The sequence below is a fragment of the Bombus impatiens genome, unplaced genomic scaffold (genome assembly GCF_000188095.3).
Source record: "Bombus impatiens unplaced genomic scaffold, BIMP_2.2 scf_0174, whole genome shotgun sequence".
NCBI classification, from domain to species: domain Eukaryota; kingdom Metazoa; phylum Arthropoda; class Insecta; order Hymenoptera; family Apidae; genus Bombus; species Bombus impatiens.
Window position 1 is genome coordinate 222864 of NT_176593.1, and position 17689 is coordinate 240552.

General features: G+C 32.1%; 1 protein-coding gene and 1 long non-coding RNA gene across 3 annotated transcripts in view; one reads left to right on the plus strand and one right to left on the minus strand.

Annotated features, from left to right (window-relative positions):
- LOC100742464 overlaps positions 1-17689 on the plus strand; it is an 86356-nt gene that overhangs the window by 39063 nt on the left and 29604 nt on the right. Inside the window, exons 1-2 of one of the 2 annotated variants that reach the window (XM_033319589.1) lie at positions 4999-5320; positions 15261-15473. In XM_033319589.1, the coding sequence (XP_033175480.1) occupies positions 15290-15473 (184 nt within the window). In that variant the 5' untranslated portion in view covers positions 4999-5320; positions 15261-15289. Of the gene's footprint in view, positions 1-4998; positions 5321-15260; positions 15474-17689 lie in introns of those variants that run through there. The other variant, XM_003487621.4, reaches the window with a different exon arrangement.
- LOC117151384 lies at positions 5688-14853 on the minus strand. The gene is made up of 3 exons (XR_004461268.1): positions 14547-14853; positions 13852-13856; positions 5688-5699 (listed from the first exon to the last, which is right to left on the minus strand). It is a non-coding gene; the product is annotated as an uncharacterized LOC117151384 (long non-coding RNA).

The window sequence follows — 17689 nt, forward strand, 5'->3', positions numbered from 1 at the left end:
ATATATAGGAATATATATATATATATATATATATATATATATATATCGGGTTGGCGTTAGACTTAGAGGCATGTGACGTATCTTCATTAGGACAAGCCATCGTTGTTGTTCAATGAAGATTATATTTACAATTATATGTAAAAATGTTGATTTAACAGAGTTTGACAATCAAACGTGGTAATTAGACACTCTAGATGTTAAAGACAACGTTCTTAGGTTCAATAATGAATCCACGGTCAACGGAGAAACTCTTTGCACAATTGAATATATTTTGAAACGCAAAGTGACGTTAGCTGTGACGCTCGGTATCTTTCTGACTGACTGACAAGATGATGCGTGTAAACTCTCCAAGGTGATCGCAAGAATAAAAGACTGATACGATCGCATTTGTCAATTGAGTATTGACCGGGGATATCGACAAAATTCCAGGTGCCGTTACTAGGCAAACCCGCGTAGAGCCGACATTGCTCCTGTCCGGGGCTTGTTTGTTAATACAGCGCGTGCCCCTCGATATTGGTACTTCTTCTGTTAAGTAAAAACGTTCATCCCGTGACCGTGGCTACGTTCAGCGACCAGTTGTGTCATCTCGAGCCCAAGCCCTGTCGCAAATCTCGGGCAAACATAATCAGATCGTATCTCAATAACTACTTCTAAGTTCTATTATTTAAGTACAGCTATAATAAATAGTTTAGACCAAAGTAGCGGGGATCTTCCCAAAATTCCAAAAGAAAGGCCCGATGTCCCTGCATCTCCGACAAAAGATACCGTGCGTCTCAGCTAACGTCACTTTGTGTTTCAAAATATATTTTATTGTACAAAGAGTTTTCTCGTTGACCGTGGATTCGTTATTGAACCTAAGAACATTGTCTTTAATATCGAGAGTGTCTAATCACCACGTTCGATTGTCAAACTCTGTTAAATCAACATTTGTACATATAATTGCAAATATAATCTCCATTGAACAACAACGATGGCTTGTCTTTATGAAGATACGTTACGCGCTCCTAAGTCTAAGCCAACCCGACCGAATATATTACCTAACTGCATGTATATATACATGCATTTTCAAATTTTTGTTATTAATTAGTAACAGGCATTAATTCATAATTATTATATTAACACTTGACACTTTTACTGTATATTATATTAGAAGTGAGACAATTATCATTTTCCTTCTATTTCATATTTTGTTATAACTCTTTCATACATTTTTTAATGTTTGACGTTTGTTTTGTATATTGTCTCTGAAAATATCATTTTCACATTGTCCCTATTATTTTTAGAAGATCATAATAAGGATAGAATACATGTTGTATCGAATATATATTTTTCCATCTCCTTTTTGTATATTTCTTCCTATATTGTATACTTTATCTCCTTTCTACTTAAAATTAATGTAACAAGATATAAAAGGGTAAAAAATACTTTGATAATTAAAAGATAATTAAGTAACAACATATTTGATACTCGTATAAGACGAATATTAGATACGCCTTGTATCGCCAGACATTAAAAATTTGCTTTTTGTGTGAAGAATTACATTATTAAACCTACAAAAATTTGTGAAGAACTTTGTAAATTTTAATTTACTGATAATACAGCTGAAGGAAAAGATAGGTGGACAATTAATGGAAGTCGGTATTAATAAAGTTTAATCGAATTGTGATATTACTATTACATACTTAATCTTTAATTATTACATCCTTGCAATACATCGATTATTTAGTGAATAATTAAAATTAATATTTATATTTTTGTGCTGTACTAGCTGTATTTAACGAAAATTAATTGGTACTTATTTCTACTACCTGCCTGTACGTAACTGTATATAAAGTGGAATATTTATTCAGATTTTCTTAAAGAAATGAAACACCACACAGTCATGATCATCTTCGCATTAATTATACTTTCATATTAGAAGATATACGATTAACATTCTCTATGCTTAAACTTACTTCGTGCATAGAAGTAGAGAAGATGTTCGCATCATGCATACGCGTGACCACTAACTGTGACGTGATAATCAAAATTGAACAATTACAATCGATCAATCATGGTTCAACCGCTTGAACGCTTCTTCGCATGTAAATCGTTCATATCTGTATTATAATCGTTAATAGAATACAAATAGATTACTAGTAACATAAATATTTAAATAATGCACGTATAGATACGTGATTTGCGTAGAAAATGATGTAGTGATAATTATTGGTTTGTGGGCGAGCATATAAATTCAGAATTCAAAGCTTCATGTAAAATATATACATACACTTTATTTCAAGGTTTTAAAAATATAATTTTTTAATATAAGGTGTGTATGTATATTTCTTCTTTATTTTTATATTTAATTGGATATATGCATATATGTCTTAATAGTGTTTTATCTCATTTAAGTCTTTGCATTATAATTCATGAATTTTTAATATCCTTAATTGTATATAAAGTATGTTTATCTGTTTAGGCATTTAATTAGTTTTCAATTGTATTAATTTACATTTAATATCTAATAATCTATTACTTGTAAATAGTTAATCATTCGTGAAATGTTTGCCAATGCATATGCTTTTTAATTAAGTCATCATACATGTCATACAGTTTCCGAGTTTCAGAATTCCATTTTCTTAAACTTTATTCATTAGGATGATATTTTAGTGAATAGAATTAACTGCACTTCTGTCGACTAAATCCAGTTATTTGAACGTGAATTCCAATTATGGTCGAGAAATCATAGGTAGAGAGAACCAGTGAACTATTACACACGTACATTAATTCCAGTTATATTAACTATTTGTCTGCAGATCGGTCGTTGTAATTTTGATGTGTTTCCTTTTTCAGAATAATATGATATAAATTCAAAGAATAATTAGTTATAATCAAATCGAATCAAGTAGTGCTAAAATACAATACATATTTAAATTTTGTTGATGACCTTAGTTAAAACGGGAATTGATTAATAAAAGTGAAAATGAGAAATAAAACTTGATGGAAATAAAGAACTTTTTATAGGGAAGGAAAAAATTAATCTAATCGATTTAGCTCAAATCAGGATGACTATTGGTCAAATTTAAAAATAACATCGGCTGTAATTCGCATGGCAATTTGGTAAATATGCATCATGGAATGAGATATAAAATCCGAAATACAGAATCTTAGCTTTAGGAAATCGTGCATTTGAAGATTACTGCTCCTTATACACGCATACCTATACATATAATAATTCTTTACTGATATTAGCTACAATATTCGACAATTAATAGAACAATGTAAGTATAAATGATGTATACAGCTGAGGGATAAATATATGTGCGTTTGTGTACAGGGTGGTTGGTAACTGGTGGTACAAGCGGAAAGGGGGCGATTCTACGCGGAAAAAGAAGTCGAAAATATAGAATAACAATTTTTCGTTTGAAACTTTGTTTTCGAGAAAATCGACTTTGAATTTTCGCTCGGTACGCGTGCGAAACGCTTTATCACTTTAACTTTATCTATCGCTTTAACTGTAGATCGTTGTCTCGATGGAAGAATTAAAAAAAAAATTTTTTTATTCTATATTTTCGACTTCTTTTTTCGCGTAGAATCACCAGTTACCAACCACCCTGTATATTAAAATTAGAAATGATGAATGAGCGAAAAGAAGACATTCAACTCCTTTTAAACAGATCATAAAGAATGTTAGTATTGGTTTAGGTTAGATCAACGCTGTCGCCAACACGATCCAGAATTCTGGAAACAATGAAAATCTATTGTAGCTACGATATAGAGGCATGTATCTTCGCAATGCATGATTTTCCCAATCTAAGATTTTATATTTGAGGCTCGTTATTCGTCCAATGACATCCACGAAATTCAGTATCGATCGACCACTGCTGTTATTTGAGATTTTATTTAAAATATTTAAATTAAAAAATAACCTGTTATTAACATTTGACAAAAAATTATACAAATTCACATAAATGCATTGTCTAGAAACTTATTTTCTAAATATAAATTTCTATGAAAAATTATGAATATTAGCCAGTAACAATATAATATGAAGAAACAAAAATATTCAAATCGTATAGTCTTTGCATATCAATAATTTACACCATATATCACGTACGGTACGATACACATACACACGTATTACTTACTATATTACATAAATGAATCACGCGAAAGAAAGAAACAGGAAGTTTCAAAAACTCCACTGTACTCACGTGTTCCACGTCCAAAGAAGTAAATACAACATCAATTTTCAACAATAAACGTACTGTTATATCCGAAAGATTTGAAAAGGCTCGCAGTTCAATAACAGGAATCGTTTTCCTTTGTTCTACGCTCGATCAGGATGTATCAACAAGTGCTGAAGCTGTTGATCGTTTTCTTCGATCTAACGTATTTGAATAACATGGCCGTGGAGACGAAACCTTTCGTAATAATCCGTAGAAGAAATAACTGTAAATTATGACGTATCCACGTGTGTGTCGAGAGAATGTGTGTGGGAACGCGTGCGACGTGTACGCTAACTCAAAGGAATCGGTATGTAGGTTTAGGTCGAGAACGCATCAATTACACGTTCTGTGTGTAGTCTACCTGTTCACAGCTGCGCCCGGATAGAATGTAGATTGACTTCGTAATCAGATACTTTTTTAAATTGGCTGCTTGAATGCTTCAATAGTTTCCTTGAATAGAATTCCTTGGCTTCGTGATCGACTTCCCACCTTCAATATTCACGATTATGTGCTCTATCGAAAGCTTCCATCGAATTCCGATAATAAAAATTGAAACAATCCATTTTTTCGGTAAATAGGATATCCGTCAAATGGCTGCTAATTTATCGAGTGTGGTTATAAACAGTTTTTAACCCCTTCCCGTACTTTATCGAGTCAGACTCGCGATGAAGATTTTGGCCCAAACATAAATATTGCGAGTCTGACTCGCGACCAGATACTTGGGCCAAACGTAAACATAACAAGCCGAGCTCGCAGATTTTTTTTTTGCCCGTTACGATCGTGGCCGAATGTTAGTTCCTGTCAGTACCTCACGACAGTTAGTCACGATTCTTATCGTTGCTGTTACGGAGCAGTTCAATTATTAAAATTTAAGAAACCCCTTCAAAATGGAAGATACAAAAGTGTTAAATGAAGACAGTGATAACGAATCCTGTGATAGTGACGTGATTATGCCAGTCGCAAAGCGTGTAAGGCGTATGATTATACATGAGAGTAGCGAAGAGGAAAGTACGACACGACAATCATGGATTTGGCAAAAAGTGAAAAACACACCGATAGTTTGGAAGTATTCTGAACATCACGGAACAAAAGCGTCTGTCTTAAATAATGTAAGTGACGATCCAAGAATACTAGACCTATTCTTTATTACATTTGATAGCAAGTTTTGTAAAGTATTGCGACTGTTTACGAGCATCAGTCTGGTCTGTTTAGCGCGCGTCGATGTCTACCGCTTGGGCCCGAGTTTTGTCGAACCAAGTGGCACGGGGAAGGGTTAAGCCAGCTACATTTCAGAACAGATTATTTAACTCGTTATCAGTGGCGTGATAAAAAGTGAAATATATCGTGTGAATTAACAGCCCGGTGACCGTAGCTTTTTACGGGGATATGACATCTTGAAAGGAAAGTTCGTTTGACTAACGTTAATAATTTCGGTTGTAGTTATCCTAATTAAATAGTCATATTTCTGGAAATTAATTTGTTTTAGTTCTTATACAATACCTCCTTACTGATTAGAGTAATTCTAACGAAAAGTTATTTGAGTCAGTTTCTTATTTTTGATATGTTTTCTTGCCGGGCATAAAGTACGTAATATTTTCTCACTCTTTTGTTATTATACCAGAAGCTAGCGATATTTTGTACCATATAATAGATTCGTGCAAACTTTAAGATTAAATTTTAAAAAGTGTTGAAATTAGACGATTCAAATAACGCCAGCTTACTATACTCTGAGTGTTGTCCGTAGTATCGATTCATTGGAAATAAATGGAATTCTTTAATGATTCCTTTTGCCGGATTTACAGCGATGAACGAAAATATTGGCACAAATTGCTCTATAAAACTGTATACAAATTTATTTATTTACAAAATGTATTCTTTGAACTTCCGAGTTTGGAGTTTAAATACATATATTAGAATTTATCATCGTTAAGTAGTTTTGCAATAAAAAATAGTACGTAATAATTTGTTTTTAAGAAAACAAAATTTTTATCATTATAAAAACTGATTTTAGAACTATTTTCCAAAAATAATGATTCCGGTAGTATAAGATAGAAACGATCATCGAAACAAAAGTTTCAGCTTCTTGTAACAATTAATCAGAATGAAGCTTTTACGTAATTGTTTTGCGAAACGAAATCGATGTCAGGGTTGTTTTCAATCATTGTTTTTCATGTTCTATAAAGAGACTTACATAAGGAATCGTGTCGTTTTACAAATTCTCAGAATGTTACAGGATAAGCTGGTAATATTTCTGATCATGACTATATCTGCAATAACACCGGGATAAATTTCTCTTGAACGTTATTAAATAGATTTTATACATACTGTTTCATATAATAATAATAATCAAAATGAATATCAATTACTTCCTAGCCTTATGATTTGTTTTATGGCTACACTTGTCAGATCACTCCTACATGGAATGCTGTGACATTAATATGAAACCTAAAACATAACTTGAGTTAGTTAACATACTATAACTTGAATTTAATGACTTTTAATTTTTTAATTGAAATAAAATTCGTTTTATTATTTGTGTGTTTTTCAATTATAATCTATTATGAATGTGACTGGGTAATTATTATGAAATAAGCAGTTGGATTATTATTATACTGGGTTGTTATTATGTTTATTACAAAATGTTTTATTATCAGATCTTGTTTTATGTAGTGATCGAGGCCTTTGATGAATTATTGTGTACTACACTTATTCTTAATTGTTATGTTTGTTCTAAGATTAGACAAATTTAAATAATCGCCATAAAATGTCGTCATAAATGATTAATGTAAATTAAGCAAAAATTAAGCTTAAATTAAGCAATTAAAAATATTTTTTCTATTAATATAAAACATTCTCTGCAGAAAGAATATCTATAAGGAATAGAGTATGTCGATATATTAACAAATAAGTAAAAATCCTATTACTCATATATACAGTACCTTTTCTTAACTTTATTTTATTTTAACATTCTATTACCACAATCATATTTGTTTTATTATTTAACTATTACTTAACAAGTTCAAAATTTTGCTCCTTCGTATTTAGAATATTTGACAAAACTTACACAAAAGTATTTTCTAACATTTTTTTAATATTAAGTATAAAAAGCTTCCAATCATATTTTTGATATTATGTTCTTGAACTTTCGATATGTATACTGTTACATAACGAACGTGTGTCGTTTTAAGGAAGGAAGATGGACGATTGTATTTATAAATCTTGATTTATTTGAAAGTGATTAGTATGTAAGAACCAGTATGCCACTATGACTGAATTTAGAAAAGCGTTCAAGGAAAACCTTCTTTGTCCCTATATAGCGTTAGCAGATAACGTTTCCTTTTTAGATTTCTTTCGCGTGCAAAAATAATGATGTTACTTTAAACTACCAATCATACGTTTGGTGTGTTAACAACATAGAAGCAATTCATATAAATTTAAGAATTTACGTGTCAATATATTTCATCGATAATTATAATTTATTTTTATCATTTAGTAAAAATATTACTGTTACGAAGCGTTTAAAAACTTGAATAGAAATTTACAAATCTTCGATGGTAAATCGATTTACTTAAAATGTAGCTGAAAAATCGATATAAAGTATATGCAGCTGAAGAAGATGATATCTTAAAACAGTTATGTATTAAGTTATCATGCCGCAGCTCATAACTGTAGCTATAATTAGATTGTAACTCATCGCTTTTTATCTACGATATTTAAAACTTTAACAGTTAGGAACATGGTATAGTTTGTAGTGTGTAGCAAGTAACGTTATAGCAGACTTGTTTTCTGACTAATATCTTCTGCACAATGCATTTGCTGTCTCATTCATACATCTTCAATTGTTCTGCAAGTATATATTTTAAGGTCGTGGTAACAGATTATACTCACGAATCCGTAAAAATGTCTTGAGACAATGCTAAACAATACTCTGTGATTTAACGTTAAGACATTTACTAAATCTTTTCTATGCATGAAAGAATCGTATCAAATATTTAAGCTACATTTTAAGCAAATTAATCTTTCCAACATATTTATACGTCGTATAAATCGAATATTTTTAATTTATCGAATATTTATCTTAGATATTGTTACTCGTAAGATTATGGCGTTATTCATTTTAGATATCATTACTCACGAAGCTACAAAGTTATTTATTTTATACATGTTTACTTATTAAACTATTAAAGTAAGATCTGAAGTTATTAAAGCATTTTATTTCAAATATCGATGCTGAGAAAGTTATTTTTTTATAGGGTTTACAACTTATTATTCTTATATAATACAATCAAAATCTCAATCTTATAATATGTTGAATATCATCAATTTTACGTCTCTACTTCTACGTTCACTACAGACGCCATTAAAGAGATTCTCTTTGCGACACTGTCTACGACTATAATTTCTTGCTGTCGCTTGAATAAATTAGCGACGCCGATTTATAGGGGTCGTCCAGGATTAACCTTGATCGCGTGAAGCAAAATAGGCCTTAAATCTTCTACAAAATATTTATGATTTTTATTCGTCTTCTATAGTTATGATTCATATCGTACTATTATACTAATATGCCAATTTATTAGCATAGTATATAGTAGATATAGTAATATTCCTTTGAAATAATTTTAGTTTGCATGATTTAAGCCGACTTGCTAACTAATTACAAGAATAAACGCTGATCATAGTAATATTCTACAAAATATACACTACCATCTTTCCGAGTTTAAATTAACTTTTATTCTTTTTTTCGTCGTACTTCATTTTAGAAAATTTCATAAATGGAAAGATAGAAAAAATAAATAAAAAGTAAAAATTATTTACATTTTACAATAATGAATTCATTATTTCATGACATCAATGTCTCTACTTAACATGAAGTTATTTATTAACTTCCAAAACATACATTTTTTTATTATATTTAACATTTTTAGGTTTCAAGCTCTCACGATGGTGAGATATGACATTAGTTTCGCTGGAATAATCGCGTAACTTGTACTTGCACTTTGTACCAACGTTTCGTAAACATCGTAGTCTATTTCTTCAGGCTAGATCTGAAATTTCTGAGACCTAGTTTCAGGTACACGTGCAGTAGCTACGCGATTGTTCCTGTGAAATCAATATCGTGATATACTAAACACATCCATTCACTGTCAATTTACATAAAAAAGTCTATCAGAAGATTGACAAGTTGCGATATGATCTTTAATTATAATTCTATTTATAATTGGGCACTAACTGTTAATTAATGTAGGTTTGGGGTTGATAATTCATCGATTCACACAGATTTGATTTTTCTTTCTATATTTCTTCGCCTCGTACAACGCGTATTAATACACTTAGTCTATTAACACGTGGTCGACTTCTAAGACAAAAGAGCGTCGTTAGAAGTCGTCCAACTTAGCTTGTAGTAACCAGCGATCATGCCAACTTAACTTTTCTCAACACTAACTTATTCATTTCGCAAATTTGTGATTTTTTTATCTAAATTAATGCGAAACTACTGTTGGTAGGAAATCGTTATTTTAAAAATAATCAATATCTTATCTATATTTTAGTAGCTATTAAATAAATTCATGTATATTAATACGTTATTGCGATGCGTAAATAAAAATTCCGAGGTATTATATTGTAAACTGTATTTAATTACAGTCACTCAAAAGTCGTCGCACATTCCATTCTTATTGAAATAAAATGCCAAAGAATTTTATTGAAAACATAGTACGGTCTATGCCAAGTCGATTAAGGGCTATATTAGTATCATTTTATGAGAAATAAATACGTTAATACGCTTCATAAACATGTTATATAAGCTTTATTTAACCCTTAAATGGATACTGTGACCATTTGGTAGCATATTTATATTTCCTAATACAGACATGACGCTTATTACATTATGTATTCGAATGAAATATATACAATTAAATTAAATTAAATTAAATATACAAATTAACAAATGAACTACTTTTGTTTTAGATGTTTTAGATTGTTTTGTGTAGATATTATTTTATTATATTATTTATATAAAGAACAAGATTTATACAATATTTTATATAATCAACAAGATAAACAATTGACCACACTTTCGCAGTGATTAGTCTGCTATATATTCTACATATTGTATACATAATTATTTCTAAGTAAAGTAATGTAAAAATAAAAATAAAATAATCTTTTAACTGTTTTCTATGGCCTTATAATATAAATTGGCAATTTCAAAAATGTTATTCTATTTGAAAAAATCAAATTTCAAGAATCAAGTAAGAATGGCCCTTCTATAAGATCTATAAAGACTTTTGTAAAAGATTAAAACATAATGTAAATTTCTAAAATAGACTAGAATATAAATATCCGACATACAATCGAATATGTAATGAGTATGTAACATAAGGTAAGTTAATTAAAATACATTAGACTATACAACAGGTATGTAGGATAAAGTAAGTTTCTAAAATAAATTAGAATGGAGTGGTTGATAATGAAATGAGCCGTTCAGAAACCACATTGATTAACAGCATAAATTGAAATGTACAAGAAAGTGATGATGTTGCAAATGGTATCGTCGTTTCTCAAATCTAGCTCAAAAAATTCACCATTATTGATATGATTTCCTTGTGATGAATGAATTTATGGAATTAGTACGTTTCTCTAAATTAATCTCAAAATTGTCAATAATAAACGAAGAAACTAATAAAAGGTTGAATTGGAAATATGAAAATGGATGTCTGGTTGGCGATACAAGGATTGACCTTGACGGCAATCAGGCACGCGGCAAAAGGGACGATCTCGTTTCGACGCCGTATGTGAGTGGAGGACTTACCGAGATCGAGGCAATGCCAGTTAGCGCCGATAAAATTCTCACGTTACGGTACAGTAAAACTACCGCAAGCCCGGTAACTTCTTCGCGAATGTGCACCGCTCGGCGAGCACAAAAGTTTCCGAACAGCATCTGCGTGCCGTCTGGCTGTTCACCCGTGCAATTTGCCTCACGCCCGACCTTCTTTTTACTTAATGAGAATGGCAATGAGCCGCTGGGATTTTCTCAGAACCTTGTCGCTCGCTCCCTCGTCCTTCGGCCACGGTGACGAGTTAATCATATCTTAAACTTTGTTCGCATTAATTGAGTTACTTGCATTCAGACGACTTGCATGTACTTCATGTTCCCATAAGCAAGTTAAGTTATTTAACTTGAAATCACTTGAGTTTAATCTGATTTGAAGTAGGTGGCTAGTAGAAAATGAGCGAGTATTAATCAGCCTATAATATGCGTCGAAATGTACCATTTTGATATAAATCATTATAATTAAAATGGAACGATGAAAACAAAATATATAATCATGTTTCTACCTCAATGAAAGTTAACATTAACTTGTAAAAATAGCTAATTGAAATCTATCATTTTTTATGTTGATTCCATTAGTGACGTCGATAATGTGTAAATTGTTATTTAATTCCCTTTTCATCAATAAAGAATTGCAAAATTCATAAATATTTATCTTTCAATTTTTCACTTCTCGACATAAAAGCTTTGATTTCAAAAAGCTTCATTGCAAAACTTTGCTTATTATTATTGTTATTTAGTTTTCTTTTACCCAAAAAATGGAAGAGGCTAGAGGAATGTTATGCAAAGGTTATAAATAAAATATTTATAATCTCTCTTTTGTTGAAACAGAATTTTTGATTGGAAAAGACTTTGCTGCAAAAGTGTGTAGAAGTAGTTGACTGATCGTATCAGAAAGGTCTTGGAGTACAAAGAACTAACAGAACCTGTACTCAAAATTGATCATACATCTACACAACTAATAACCACAAATGGGAAATTATAAGTAACAATATGTTACATAGTTTCTTTCAAGTGAAGGACTTTAACTCCACTTGAGAAGATGGAAAAATGGTTTACTTGAAGTCACATAACTTTGTAATTGCTAATTTTGGTTTTCTAAAGCGAGTGAGCTGTACATATACTTCATTTTAGGCATCTACATAATTTTTGTTAAACTTCGTTCAGGACAGTCAAGTCACTTTAACAATCGCGGTGGCAATTATATAATTTCAATGGTTTGAAATGAATCTGATTTAATTTGAATTTTTTAATTCAATTTTTCTAGTCTTCTTCTCAATACCAGGGAGAAATTTATTATTTGGAAATATAGGAAAAGAAAGATATTTTTTTAAAACACTATCTAAGCTTCAAGTATAAATACTGAGTCACTCGAATTCAAGTAACTTAATCTGAACAAGATCGTAGCGTTAACACGATTGGAAATAACGTGTTGTTCAGATTTCCAGCTGTGGACGCAGCAGTGGATCAGCCTGCAATTAGTTCTATTGTAATACTCCTGATTAGTTGTCTTCAATACTAAGGGATAGCGGAGAATGAGACGTTGGACATAAGTATTTGAGAACGCTCGTTAGTATGTAGGACGTTGATTAATAATGTTAAGTAGATCAGAGCATGAGATTGCGAACAAGAAGATTCTCTCTATTTTTAATTCCACTTTCGATGTTTTACTTTGTTTTTGTTCATGGGTAACGTGTATATAGTGTACGTAATTATTCTTTGCGACTATTGGAAATGTTTTCAATCTATCATAAGATTATTACTTATATGAACTTCAGTATCAATTTTAGTTTTCATAATGGTGCCATATCGTTAGAGATTTTCAAATAGTGAATTGATTACGATTCATTTTTAATTAAATATTGATTACTTGTAACAATATAATAATATATGGACGAGTGAAATACATTATTAATGATTTATTCGTATCGATGAATTAAATTCTTCGTGCACTATAGTTAAAATTGTGTTTAACTTCTCTTGTTATTACTTATTTGTAACATTTTGTATTTGTAGTTATATTTTCTATAGTAAATGATTATGTTTTAAACATATGACTCCATTAGAAAAATTAAGTTTCACATAGAAACAACTGCATCTGGCACCGCATAAAAAATGTATTCGGTCTATCGAACTACATTTGGTAGATACTCATATATTACCATTACCATATAGGTATTATACAGGGTGGTTGGTAACTGATGGTACAAGCAGAAAGGAGGTGATTCTACGCGAAAAAAGAAGTCGAAAATATAGAATAAAAATTTTTCGTTCGAGGCTTTGTTTTCGAGAAAATCGACTTTGAATTTTCGCTCGGTACGCGTGCATTTTATCGCGTCTCGTTATAACGGATCTCGCTGTAGATCGTTGTCTCGATGGAAAAATTAAAAAAAAATCTCTCCGGAAACTTTTGTTGTAGCTGCTACATCTCTCACAGAATTGAAGTTGATCTAATTAAAAAAAAAATTTTATTTTATATTTTCGACTTCTTTTTTCGCGTGGAATCACCCCCTTTCCGCTTGTACCACCACTTACCAACCACCCTGTATATTACCATTTGTTATTGTTTACATTCATTATCTAAATTAAACAATATCGAAATTATGTCAACATTCACAAGTTGAATAATTGGAGAAAAAATTGCATACTTGATGAAACGCAATGAGAAGTAGAAAAAGCAAGATCATCAGATCTTTCAGATTTAGGAGATTGGTTAGTGTATCACAGATCGGTCTGAATTTTAATTGAGCTGCTTATACAGTTGCTACTTTAAGTAATAGATATAATGCAGTGAATAAATGATCTGACAGTCACTCGATAATCGTCAAGATCGATTAAAATCAGGTATAACTAGTTTTAAGTTATACTAGAGCCTGTAGTAATTATGTATGGGTTAATGTAACATTTCGCACATCACGAGCACGTGTTGTAAGTACCGCAATTGGGGCGGGGCACTGTGCAGTGCATAGCATTGAATGCAGTTCCTAACTATGAATGCAGAAACCGCATAGAAGATGCGCAAGAAAAGACTAAACCACTCTTCCTGTCGCGTGTCTCGTGGTTTACTATTTCATCCGGTCGATGAAATCCTTCAATGGAATTTTTAATCTTTTCACACTAGCCTTGCGTGTACTTCACAAATTATTAACTAACTTGATAATGCATACACGTGTTTTCAAAATCGCCGCACTATTCTAGTGCATTGTATCACTCTTACAAAAACACCACAGAAGATATGTTTCTATTATTAATAATTCGTAAAGACAAATTTCTCTCAACGTCTACAAAATTTCCACTCTCAAACTTACTGTATTAAAAATGAAGAACGAAATCCTTATATAAGCAGGTATTAGTTAGGTCAATTTATGTACATAGTTAGTGTAGGTTATGTGAAGAGGATGTAGGTGCGTGAGAATTAATGACGAGATTACTCGTTGTTGTAACCGCCGAATATATTTAAGTCGATAAATTAATACACAGCCGTAAACGTGAGTCGTTGGTACGAAATATAAATCGCAAAATAAAATCGCGGAATAAATACTCGTAAAGACTCGTCGCATAACTTGATAGACGCTCGTAAGATACTCGGAAATACTCTCGATGCTGTTAGATACACGATATGTACTGTCGTTCGCGATCGTGTTCGTTTGTTTATACTGGCCGGGGAGAGTCGGAAAATTGAAATTCGTCTTGATTCGACGGTTGCATGCAGCGGTGACGTTGTTTTTGCCCGGAGTTTATTTGTCGTTATGTTTCATGCGTCAAGGCTAAGTCAATGTCCGGAGGCAAAACAATAGCACGAGTCGCTCTCGGCTCGCGTCATCCCTTGATTCCTGTGCCGCTACATTGGTATTGAAACAGAACACTTATGAGCACATTAACATTATACGTCTTTCGTCAGGGGATTCATTCTCACCCTTAAAATAAATTTTCGAACTTTTTGCTAATATACAAAATGAAATTAAGTGAACAACGATTAAATAAAAAATTGAATTTAAATTCGTTCCTAACATCTTTTTTTTTTTTATTTATTTATTTATTAAAATTGCAATCAATTCTCGCGTTGAGAATTTTCAGTAATTTTTCTGGCGTGGCGCAGTGACATGGCTGATTATTTATAATAAGTTAATACTTATTATAGATAAGTATAATTTATAAGTAAGTGTTATAAATAAGTGAATTTCCTAACATCTAGCATCTTTTTATTTTGATTACAGTGCTAAATGTTGCCGGAGGTAAAGCTCCTATGCAATCAAGCAGCTCAGATGGTGGAATTCCGCAGCGTGCTGTTGATGGCAGCAGTGGACAAATTTATACCCCTCAAACTTGCACCCTTACAAGACCAGAGCACAGGCCGTGGTGGTACGTGAACTTGCTTGAACCATATATGGTGCAACTCGTGCGGTTGGATTTTGGCAAACCGTGTTGCGGTAAGTACTATAAAAGTCATCTTTGTATTAACATTTATTTGTGCGTTGTCGACTATTACTTATAACATTAGCATTTCTAGTAATCAATGAGCGATTACTTTTTATTATTTCATAGAATAATAAATTCTGTCGATGTTTAATATTTTTAGAAAGATTTGTTTGTTTCTAGTTATTTGTTTAACTGCGTCATTGATATATGTAATATATCGTTAGTGACATAAAACGTAAATATATTTCTATGTTTTCGAGAATATCAATCAGGTATAAATCTAGTGAGATTTTTAATTTCGTGCGTAATATGTGCCTTCATTAACAATAATTACTAGAATATTTGCAATGTAACAGCAAAGAGATGTTCCACTATTTATTCACGTTCATTGGTTTCGGTTTATATCAAGATCATCTCTTATTGTTAATATAGAAACAAGATGCTAATTGAGGCCAAGTTCTATTCTTGTCCTTGATTGATGCTCATTGTGAGTTATGTTTCTCGTTTTTAAACGGAAGATTTCAATCGTTATGTTTTGTATTTTATCTCATGAATCGAGTTTTATAAAACATAAAAATTCTTGCTGTTACTATAAAAATCCATAAAAATCCCTGTACAACTTCAAGGATCCCAACATTTTTAATTTTATACAAATGAAATTTCAAATTAATATATTTTGATACGAATAATTGTTTTGTCTGAAAAAAGTTGTTTCATTTATTTATTTCACTATACGAAAATCTAATAAACCTGGTTGAAATTTATTAATCAACAAATTGAAATATTAAAGTATCTTTTTCTATGAATTCCATCGAAGTAGCCCTGCAACTGTAAAGAAATTGTGACTTGTGCTCTACGAAACATATATATGTTTAAACTTGTACGACAAACTTGTACAATATAAAAATAGATTTTTCGTGTGTCATATTGTATAAATATTAATGTTTATATATATGTCGGAGATGAGGGGACATCGGGGTCTTTCTTTTGGAATTTTTGGGAGGATTCCAATACTTTGGTATAAACTATTTATTATAGCTGTGCTTAAATGATAAAACTTAGAAAGAGTTGTTATGATTCAATCCTATTATGTTTGCCCGAGATTTGCGACGGTAGGCTTGGGCTCGAGGTGACATAACTGGTCGCCGAACGTAGCCACGGTCACGGGATGAACATTTTTACCTAACAGAGAAATGCCAATATTATGGGACGCGCGTTGTATTAACAATCAAACCCCAGGCAGGAGCAATGTCAGCTCTACGCGGGTCTGCCTAGCAACGGCGGCTGGAATTTTGTTGGTATCCCCGGCCAATATGCAACGAACAAACGCGATCGTAAGGAGAGGAAAATTTCCATCAGTCTTTTATTCTTGCGATTAGCTTGGAGAGTTTGCACATCGTCTTTACGTGCATTATTACACCGAGCGTCACAGCAAACGTTACTTTGTGCTTCAAAATATATTCTACGTTTAACAAAGAGTTAGCCCGTTGACCGTGGATTCGCTATTGAAGCTAAGAACATTGTCACTGACATCTCGAGTGTTTAATCACCACGGTTATTTGTCAAACTTTGTAAAAATCAATATTTATACTAGTAAATATAATCTCTATCGTACAATAACGATGGCTAGTCCGAATGAAGATTCGTTACACGCCCATAAACCCAACGATAACCCGACATATATATGTCGGAGATGAAAGAACATCGAAGCTTCCCCTTTGGAACTTCGGGACAATCCCCTAACACCGTAATCTAGATTCTAAATAGGCGTAATTAAACAATTGTCGTCTTTCGATCCGATTGTATTTGTTCGAGATTTGTGATAATGAGCTTGGGCTCGAGGCGACAGCCAGCAGCGAGGCGACAATCAGTCGCCGAATGTAGCTCGCGGTCAGGGATGAACGCTTTGTCTAACAAAGGTACGGAGTAATTCTATAGCTCTCCTTAAAAGAAATATTTGTAGCGGCACGCGACAGTAAACATTCCAACGGTTTCTGTCCCGTGGCTCGCCACACGCAGATCCTATTAGATCTAGTTACCTAAAGTCCTTCAAACAGACAAACAGTCTTTGTCCAAACTACGTGAAAATAGAGGAGACCTATTTTTCAACGGACGACGTCTCCCACTAGCAACTTTCCCTCGAGGGCGGCTAGCATCTTTTTCTAACCACCCATGTGGAGATTGACCAATTAGCAGCAACACCAATTTCCCTTACTTTCCGAACGCA